Genomic DNA, 9,540 nt, shown 5'->3' with positions numbered 1-9,540 from the left:
CGCATCTTTTATATTGCGAATTTTTTTTGTTTTAAGATTTTAAATATTTTTATTGTATATTATGATATTTTAAATAATGAATTATGTTATATTTTTAAAGCTTATATATATATTTGCATTTAAAAATATAAGAGAAAAAAAGAAAAAAATTGCGGGTAACCCGCGTACCCACCCGCCCACCTGTGGGCGTGTATGAGTAAAGATGTTGGCTATCAAAAAATTTGCGGGTAAATTTTACCCATGCCCAAGTAATCCGCGGGTACAACGACCGGCTCGCGGGTTACCCAACCCGCCCGTTTGCCAGGTCTCCACGGTTTGAGCACTTACCTTTCAAATCCTACCAAGGACTAAAATAAAACTAACAAACAGTTGAGGGACTGGCAATGCAATTTAGTCCTCCTTTTGTTCTACCGGTCGTGCAGTTCATTTCAAAATAAAATTTTAATTAAATTAAAATTTAGATAGAAATTATTTTTTATTTACTGTTTGTTTTTTATAGTTGTGATATATTTGTGAAAGTAAAGTTTTTCTACTTATATGTTGTTTATTTGATAGAAAATTTACGATTCACAAAATTTTTCCACTCTCTATGTTTGCTTCACCGAAGTTTTTATTTAGATGTATAAATATCTTATTTGATATATTTTTTGATTTATTCAAAAAATTTTTATGCTTGATAAATAAGAAATATGATCAAATATTTAAAATGTAATAACATATTCGGCCTATAAATCATTTTTCTCATAATAAGAAAAATTAGTCCGTAGATAAAATATGATGTTCTATTAATGCATATACAGCAAAACCTTTAAAGGAAAAAAAAAATCAAACTTCTGAGCTATAATCATACTAGAAAAAGTCCAAACAAAAATTATTGAAACCCTGAAACGATAGCATGTTTATCTCCTACACAGTTCTCTAGGCATACGATATTATTATACTTTGAAAACTAGTAAATTAAAATATAATAAATAAATAACTAATATAATTTTATCCAAAGGCCGAAGATACTAGTTCTAACAAATTTGCGTACTATCAACTGTTTTTAGAGCAAATGGCAAACAATTTGGTGGTAGGTACCTGAGGTCTCAAGTTCGAATCCTAGTTAATTCATATTTCAAGTTAAGCTTATTTCTAAATGAAATAAACGAAGCGGGTAGCGTGCTACCTATCTCGCTCAAAAACAAATTTCCAAACTCATCGATTTCTATCAAACATCTCAATTTGGAATTTTGTGGCCATCCTTCAATATTTACTTTAATATTAGCCCAAAGTTGTGATATTAAAATTATATTTATATTTTTATGCAAAACATAAATATTTAATCAAAATTATTTTTTGTAATTTTATGTTAAAGAAAGATTTTCTTATCAACTAACCAAGCTTCATTAGTCACTATCAGTTGTGTCTTCCTTGAATACAAAACTACGTATTCAAAGGGAAAACAGCCACAAATTCTTTAGTCGTTGAGGAAAAGTTTAGCAAGCAATCTCCAAACAAATTTTTTTTTGAGAAAAAGATAGCGAGCTATCTGCTTTATTCATTAGATAAAATGAACTAGACTTGCATAGTAAAAAACAGTCGAGGCTTCCGAAAAAAGATAAAAAATAAGAGAAATACTTCAATACACCAGATAGTTACCTGCTCAACAGGTTACTATTCGTGTAGTTACCTACTCAACAGGTTACTATTAGTAAGGATAATATGGGAAAACAAATAAAAACTAATTACCAAATTTAATCAACCCTACACGAATATATGTTTCCTTGTTTAATTTTGTCAGTTACCAAATTAGATAATTGTGTACATTAAATTCAATTTTAATTTTAATTTTATTTTCTGAATGAAAAAATTTATGTTTAAATGAATAGTAATAACTTTTATTTTTTATTTAAATTAAAGGCTTCTATTTTTAAAATTAAATTCAAAATTGTTCATTCGATAGTAAAAACAATATTAAAGTTCAAAAATATTAATTAAAATTAAAATTGAATTTTAGATTTAGTTTATATTATAGTTAAAAAAATAAAATTTGTTAACTATTTAAATTAAATTATTCTATGTTTGAAAATTAACTTTCAAACATTCACTTGGGGATAATATTTCATATTCAATTACTAAGAAATTGTATAATATAATTTTTCAGTTGCAATATTTTATATTTACATATAATTTTCGATGCAAAAAATTTTAAATTAGAAACAAATTTAACAGCTTCGGAGAAGAGGAAAGAAGATGGTGGGTGGGAAAAGAAAAAAAAGAAAAGAAAAGAAAAGAAAAAACAGCTTCCGAGAAGAGAAAAGATAATGGTGGGTGGGTGAAAACTTTCCATATGAGTTAATAGATATTTTACATGTTATAAGATGTAAATTTACCAAAATGCCCTTGTTGCAAAAAAAAAGAAATTTGCCCTGTTAAGAGTTGACCGGTACCGATGGTATCAAATACCGGTCATTCTCTTTTAAAGGGTGCATCTTAGCCGTCCATTTAAAAAATTTTAATGGTTAAGATGTTTTTGGTGTATAGGAGCATTGCTCATAAAGAAAAGGAAAAAAAAAAAAAAAAAAAAAAAAAAAAAAAAAAAAAAAAAGAGAGAGGGGTAGCGAGGAGGTAAGTGGAGAGCTAAGTGATAGGGGAGAGAGGATCAAGGGTCGGCGGATAGATCATTCCACGCGGTGATCAAGTGTTTGACACGCTCCAACGAGTGGTAAGGAAGGGGATAGCTGTCGTGGAAGATATAGTTGTTCCTTTCTGTCCAGACCACCCACCAAGTGGCTGACACGAGGGTTGAACTTTTAGTGCTCTTCCCAGCATCGTCTAGGCTATAAGCCCTTCTCCATAGGCTACGAACGTCCTCCAAACAATTGAAGGGTGTAAATTTCCTGTGGTCCTATGCACAGAAATTTCATACACATCGATAGCATGATAATTAATACGGTGGTAATCAACTCCACCGGATTCTACTTTTGCGCCATCTTTAGACCATCATTTTAACGGAAATAAGATCGGCATTTCATATGGGCATCTTAGCCGGTAAATGTGCAGAAAAATTCTGTGTAGTGAGCTGCAAAAAATGCTTTTCTGACTCTTCACGAGGTTATAGTTTCAGTTTGGCTCTCTACTTACATAAGTTGCTACAGGTTTCACACCTCTGTTATTTGATACAATCAAGTTCATTTGTGTTACATCCATCTTAAAATTTACGCTTCTTTCGATCTAAACGTCTAACCCTAATTCCAAACTTCACTCAAGCTACACCTGCTTTTTGTCAGGTCGAAAATTCGAAACCCAGAAGCGCAAAAAATCTGTCCAAAATCTTTATGCATTACAATTAACCAATTTATTTTCAAAGAATCAACAATACAAAGCATGTGCCCGAAACAAATAGAGAATAATTCCCAGAAGAAAGAATCATTAACCCCCTTCCTTCACTTCAGTATAAATTACTCGACTATACAACCCGTTGATCTAAACTTCACCACCATTCTATATGAATCATAGATAATAATTCCTCGAAGAAGTGCGAACAACTTACAAGTTATCGACAATTTAAGTTTATTTCAAATTAAATGCGGATTGCCTTGTTGAGGACCACTCGGTGGCAACGCAGCAAATGGATCACCGAAGGGGTTTGCATTAGCTGTCTGAGGATTAGAGTATTGTTGTGGTTGGTAGGTATGAGGAACCATCATCATCATATGCTGTTGTGAGTTATAATACTGTTGTTGTTGTTGCTGCTGCAGTAGCTGCTGCTGATAATAATACTGCTGCTGTTGTTGCTGCATTAATGCCAGTTGAACACTGGACGGTGGTGCGAAGGTATTGGACATGGCAAATGGATCGTGGTTGGGTTCGTATGTATTTGCTGCAAGACTACCTGCATAGGTACCTCCCACAATTTGCTGCCTCCTTGCCTCATCTTCATAGAGGCTGTCAAGAAGCAGCTTGTCGAACCCGCCAGCCTGCCGAGTTGATTCAGATTCCTAGAGTGAGAAATATGAAAACTTCTTTGTCTGCATTATAGGGATTGGACAATTGGTCTTGTTTGCCCCGCATTGAGCTTTTGCAGAAATGATATTTGATGGTTAGAGCTGGTCAAAGAAGCACTGAAGCTTTTTTTGTTGAGATCTTCTTGATAGCTCCATGCTGCAGCAGAAAGCAGAAGCTTTCGATTGGGCTTTTTGTCACTGCACATGCTCCTGACCTTTCGTTTCGGAAACAACTTTCGCTCTTTCTAAGTGAAACTATTTGTGTGCCTTAACTCTCTAGAAAATAGAATATTAATTCAAACTATCAATTGGACAAATAAAATAATAAAGGATAGAATGTCACAAACCAGTTTGCTTTCAACCACATGGCTAGTATTGTTGCTTGGAGTAGTCACTAGTGCTAATTCCCACCCAGTAGTATTACCACCAAGCAAGTCAGTAGTCGTCGAGGACTTTGTATCTTCACCTATAGATCAAAAAACAAGTATCAATTAGTGACAAAATTTGCAGAAATTAACCACACAATATGAACAAGTAGAATCAAATCATATAATTTCCTAGTCAAGGTTACTTAAGGAGAGTGGTAGGCAAAGTAGTTTCTTTTTCTTTTTTCCCTGAAAAGAGTAAACAAAGCAAGACACCAAAACTACCTGGTGCAACAATGGCTAGAGCCAACATGTTGCTTTGTTCAAGTTCAGCAGCAACAGGACTTATTTCATCCAAACCCTGCATGATGACACCAAAATATAGATACATTTCTTAATTTAGAAAATAAGTTGCCGAGAGAGCCAATAGGACATTGTAAAGCAAAATCACCAATAAATCTCCTGTAGTTATAGGTTGAGGCTCAGGTTCAGCAGCCTGAGCTTCAGGCTCTGGCTGTTCTTCAGGTTCTGCGGGTTGTTCTTCTTTCTGTTCTTCGACAGGCTTTTCGCTTTCAGGAGGAGCTTCCTCTTGATTGTAGGTTAGCAGATTTTTCTCTTGATATTCCTGATTCCCAAACAGTAAAAAATCAAAATAAATTCATTTTATGAAAGATCTCTCAGAAGGGTAGCAAAGAGAAAAGCCAATTACATAATAAACATGTAAGTAAAGTAACTAATTTTACTTCTCCTTCTATGAGGAATGCCAAATTCATATATCTATTAAGAAAGCAAAATGAGATCACATTTTTCACAAATGTCATCAAGTAGGAAGGTGTGCTTAACAATTTGCCAAGAATGCAAGGAAGAAGAAAAGAAATTAGAAACTTGGATAGAGAAAAGAAAATCTGTAGGTATGTCTAATCCGTTTTTCTTACTCTTATTGTTTTCTCTCTTTTTTTCCATTTTCCGTATATTTCACCTTTCCAACTTATTCAGTGTACTTCGAATGAAAGCCTTTTGATGTTGTATAATGTTTTTTTTAAATCTATTACAGTTTATATCAGAATATATTCAAATGCGTATGAGGTGCATCAGAATTACTAGATAGTGAAACATGCTTACCAATGCCTTACTTGAAACTGAGCCAATCCGAGGTGCTTCTCTGATGTACTCTTCCATTGTTGCAAGAAATGAAGGTGGTGGCTGTAAAATGAAAATCCATATGATGACACTAAGCAGGGAACATAATGCTCCAAATCAGGTTTACATCTGTGTCCTTTCAAGTGAGAATAAAGTCTCCTTAAGCAGGAATAAGATACCAATCTATGGTTGATGTTAATTCTTGTGTTCAATCTCAAACATTGATTTACATAGGCTTATTTGTTTAAATAAGATTGCATACTGTTTGAACCTAGTAGAGATAAAAGATACCTGTCTCAGAGTAGGAAATTGAAAGTTCCTAGCCAGGTCAAGATGTTTGCAGAATTCATAAAAATCCGAAAGGTTTTCAGCCTGTGAAGAATAATGAAATGGATCGCGCAACCAAAGGGCTCAGCAAAATTATGTATACAAGATAATTTAAGATTAGAGAACTTAGTTTAGCAATATTACGACAATGCACGAAAGGAACTTCTTAAGAAGCGGGGAAAACCTGCTGGCCAGCTCGTTTATAGATTTCGAGGGCTTTGATGGCATCGTATTTTGGCATCTCGAAAAACTGAATTGAATATAAAAGAAGTGACTAATGGAAATATAAAACTGAAGTGCTTCATTTGTTTCATTAAGAGAAATTGAAGGATAAGTATGATTACCATATCCACCAGATTAATAATCCCGTCGTTAATTGAACAATAGATTTTGAAGCTCTCTTTCAAAACCTATAAAAGCACAGGAAATCGCCGTTAGTTTCGTGAAAGCACCTGAAAAGGGACTAAAATTTGTTTCTATCAAGAGAAAGTGAATAGATGGATGCGGATTGAAAAAACAAAAAAAGGTTAATGAATGGAGAATACCAGAGCTAATGCATACTGTATAAGATAGTTTGCACAAGCTCCACCTTCAGGCTATAATAACAAAATAACCAAGTAATGAAGTGAATTAAGAAAAAAAAGATGAAAGGTAGCGATAAATAATCAAAAGTATGCTACAGTCATTTAATTAAAAACAAAGTTAAAAAAAAAGAACCTGGCAGCCAATTAGGCGAAAAAGCAGCTGTTGCAATGCAGGCAACTGATCTAAAAGATCTGCGCAACCTAGAGTTCTTGTTCTACTATGCCCCTGAATTTTGCAGGAGATTTTCTTAGTGGAAATAACAAACAAAAAAATTGGTTTTTGCATACACAAACACAGATCCCCACAAGAAGTTCAATTTACAATTGTACCCTTGTACAATCTGAATATTTTGATGAGGGGTATTTTTCAAAGTACAAAGGTGTGTTTATAAGAAACTAAGTTTTCGAAGGGCAAAAACAAAAATTCAGATTTCACTGGCTTAAGAGAAAGTCAGCTAAGAATACCTTGCCAGAACTCTGTGGAGATCTTATTAACCGCTCGGCTTCAATATCATACTTTAAAGTCCTAAAGCATTCGAGCCTTTCCTCGAGGAAGAGCGCATACGTTCGGACCCATGCGGAGCAATCCCAAGCTACAAAATGGGCATGGTAGAGAATTATATAATCGACCATATTCTCCGTGCAAAATGGAAGTAAATTCTATAAAACAGTAAAATTAGCTGCTGACAATATTACAAAAAACCAACCTAAAGGACTTGAGTCATCCTTAAAGTTGGATATCTGCAAAATATTTCCTCTGTAAGAATAGCTCAAAAATTCCTCCTTGAATGTTGGATCACCCTCCCGCAGTAGTCGGTGAATAACTATCAATGTTTTCAACGCGACCTGTAATATTTGACCAAACCATCATTGTTCATTAGCGAAAAATTTCCAACTATCAATCTATAACTTCTTCGCCAAATCATCAAACCAAAATTGCTAGTGTATTGCATCGAAATCATTCCGAAAATAGCTCATATTTTGGAATATATTGCGACTGGAAACACAAGGACAACCTAGAAATCTGGAGCATAATAGAACTAAACAAAGAGGCAAAGGAAACTACTTGATTACAATTGTTGCATTAATAATTTCGTTTAGTCACAATGAGGCACAAAAGATAGATAATACCAATTAAAAAAAGATGACGTAATAAAGAACAGCAGTAAGCTCAGATCTAAAGGTTCGACATACAAAAGAAATTTAAATGGAAAATTAAGGAAATTATAGAAAAAAATTCATACCGTCCAATTACGCGTCTTGGAGAGCCTTCTCGCAAGTGCGTATATGCAATAAGCAACATCAGCCCTCGGGCGGACGACGGAGGTTGCTGCAAAAATTCCTGAATCCGATGCAAATTAACCAAAAGGACATCAAAACATGTGGCAAATTTTTTTTGAAAAAAGGCAAAGAATAAAATCAGATGGAATCGTAAATCAGACATTTTCAGCTTGAAAAGCATCTGATTCAAAACTCAGAATCCTCAATTCCAAAAGAACAAAAATCTCGGTCCAAAATTACAACTCACTTCGGACGTGCCGCTCCTTGGGCGGGCATTCGACGTGGTTTGTGGCCTTCACGATCGCGATGTCCAGCTCCTACCATCAAATCAATCCCCAGGAAAAGTAGGATCAAAATCGCCACAAATTGAATCGAATTCAAGCCATGATTCGCTGAAATCGGGATCATATGCGAGGAGATCGAACCTTGAATTCGCTGTTGACCTTGGCGAGGCCGACCTTGGTGGAGTCCTTGAGTGCTCCGTAGGCCTTTCGCCACGTCTGGAGCGTCCCCATCTCCTCCCCCACCCCGTCCCTCGGAGCACCTGCTCCTGCTGAGACCCCACCCCTAACCCTAACCCTAATTGCGAGTGCGAATCGAGGAGAAAGAAGAGAGAGATGAGAGATGAGAGAGAGGAGAGAGAGAGAGGGATCGAACGATGTGTGTCCGAGAATAGTAACCGTGAGTATTTATACCAACCGCCACCTCCGGAACCTCCCTGGGGGGCGAGGTTTGATATTTGCACCCCCTATTTTACTAACACCACGCCCGTTGTCTCTTTGGAGGAGGCTGAGATAGAGGATGAAAAGGGGGTGCACGTGTGTGATAAACGGGGTGGTGGTATAGAGAGAGTTTCGCGGCCGTTATGTTAGTTTTTTTTTTCTTTTTTCTTTTTTCTTTTGTCTTTTGTCCCTTGGAGTTGATATTAGGACAATTTTAATGGTAAGAAAATAAGGGGAAAAAATATCATATCCCTTAAACTATATATATATATATATATATAGTTCTAATGAGTCCGGCTACTATGCTATTAATAGCACGAAGCACTTGGTGCTACCAAGTTTTCTACCGTTAGATTTACCTTTTTGATTCTTTTCACCCGTTAGATCATACTATTCAACTAACCACTCACTCAACCCTAGGGTGTCCACATAATCCTAACTGCACATTTCTTAATCCAATAGCCAAAAACTTGGTAGCACTAATGACTTGGTGCTATTAATAGCATAGTAGCCTAGTTCTAATTCATATATATATATATATAGAGAGAGAGAGAGAGAGAGAGAGAGAGAGAGAGAGAGAGTTGAGCTAGAATACTTCCAAAAGCACCAAGTGAGTGGTGCTTTTGAATTTTTAGCCATTGGATAGAGAGATATGTAGGGTTGGGATGATGGTGGTAGATGGTGGTAGGCGCAATAGTGTTTGATCTAAAGGCTATTAGTAATTAAGAAGTAGATCCAAAGGCTAAAAACCTAGAAGCACCAACGGATTGGTACTTCTAAAAGTATTCTAGCTTAATTTTATATATATATATATATATATATATATATATATAGAACTAGACTAGAATACTATTAATAGCACCAATGACATGTGCTATTAAATTTTCGGCTATTGAATAAAGCGATGTGCGGTTAGGATGATAGTGGTCCCCTAGGGTTGAGTATGTGATTTGTTGAATAGTATGAATCAACGAGGTACGGAAATGGTTCAGAGGTGTGATTTCGAAAGACAAAAAGTTGGATGGCACCAAGTGCTCTATAACCTTCCGATAGCACTGTAGGCAGGACTCTCTCTCTCTCTCTCTCTCTCTCTCTCTTATATATATATATATATATATATACAGAGATGACG

The 9,540-nt window shown here is 35.3% G+C and overlaps 1 protein-coding gene across 1 annotated transcript; it reads right to left on the bottom strand.

The window, feature by feature from the left end:
- LOC109725060 (putative clathrin assembly protein At5g57200) lies at positions 3,318-8,225 on the bottom strand. Its single transcript, XM_020254117.1, has 15 exons — positions 8,112-8,225; positions 7,934-8,003; positions 7,650-7,747; positions 7,113-7,251; positions 6,871-6,998; positions 6,539-6,631; positions 6,367-6,417; positions 6,166-6,231; positions 6,006-6,071; positions 5,786-5,866; positions 5,477-5,557; positions 4,806-4,979; positions 4,640-4,715; positions 4,337-4,455; positions 3,318-3,962 (listed from the first exon to the last, which is right to left on the bottom strand). The coding sequence occupies exons 1-15, from the start codon at positions 8,199-8,201 to the stop codon at positions 3,561-3,563; spliced, it is 1,734 nt and encodes a 577-aa protein (XP_020109706.1). The 5' UTR covers positions 8,202-8,225; the 3' UTR covers positions 3,318-3,560.

This window comes from Ananas comosus, linkage group 19 (genome assembly GCF_001540865.1).
Source record: "Ananas comosus cultivar F153 linkage group 19, ASM154086v1, whole genome shotgun sequence".
Classification (NCBI taxonomy): Eukaryota; Viridiplantae; Streptophyta; class Magnoliopsida; order Poales; family Bromeliaceae; genus Ananas; species Ananas comosus.
The sequence above is the reverse complement of the archived record's forward strand: the minus strand, read 5'-3'. Positions and strand labels throughout refer to the sequence as shown.

What these genes read in the sequence shown, in the direction of transcription:
- LOC109725060 (XM_020254117.1), bottom strand. Translation starts at nt 8,201, where the DNA reads ATGGGGACGCTCCAGACGTGGCGAAAGGCCTACGGAGCACTCAAGGAC. An exon ending in GGATGACTCAAGTCCTTTAG is followed by an intron (nt 6,999 to 7,112) that starts GTTGGTTTTTTG and finishes CCCATTTTGTAG; the next exon opens with CTTGGGATTGCTCCGCATGG. An exon ending in AATTTCCTACTCTGAGACAG is followed by an intron (nt 5,558 to 5,785) that starts GTATCTTTTATC and finishes TTCATTTTACAG; the next exon opens with CCACCACCTTCATTTCTTGC.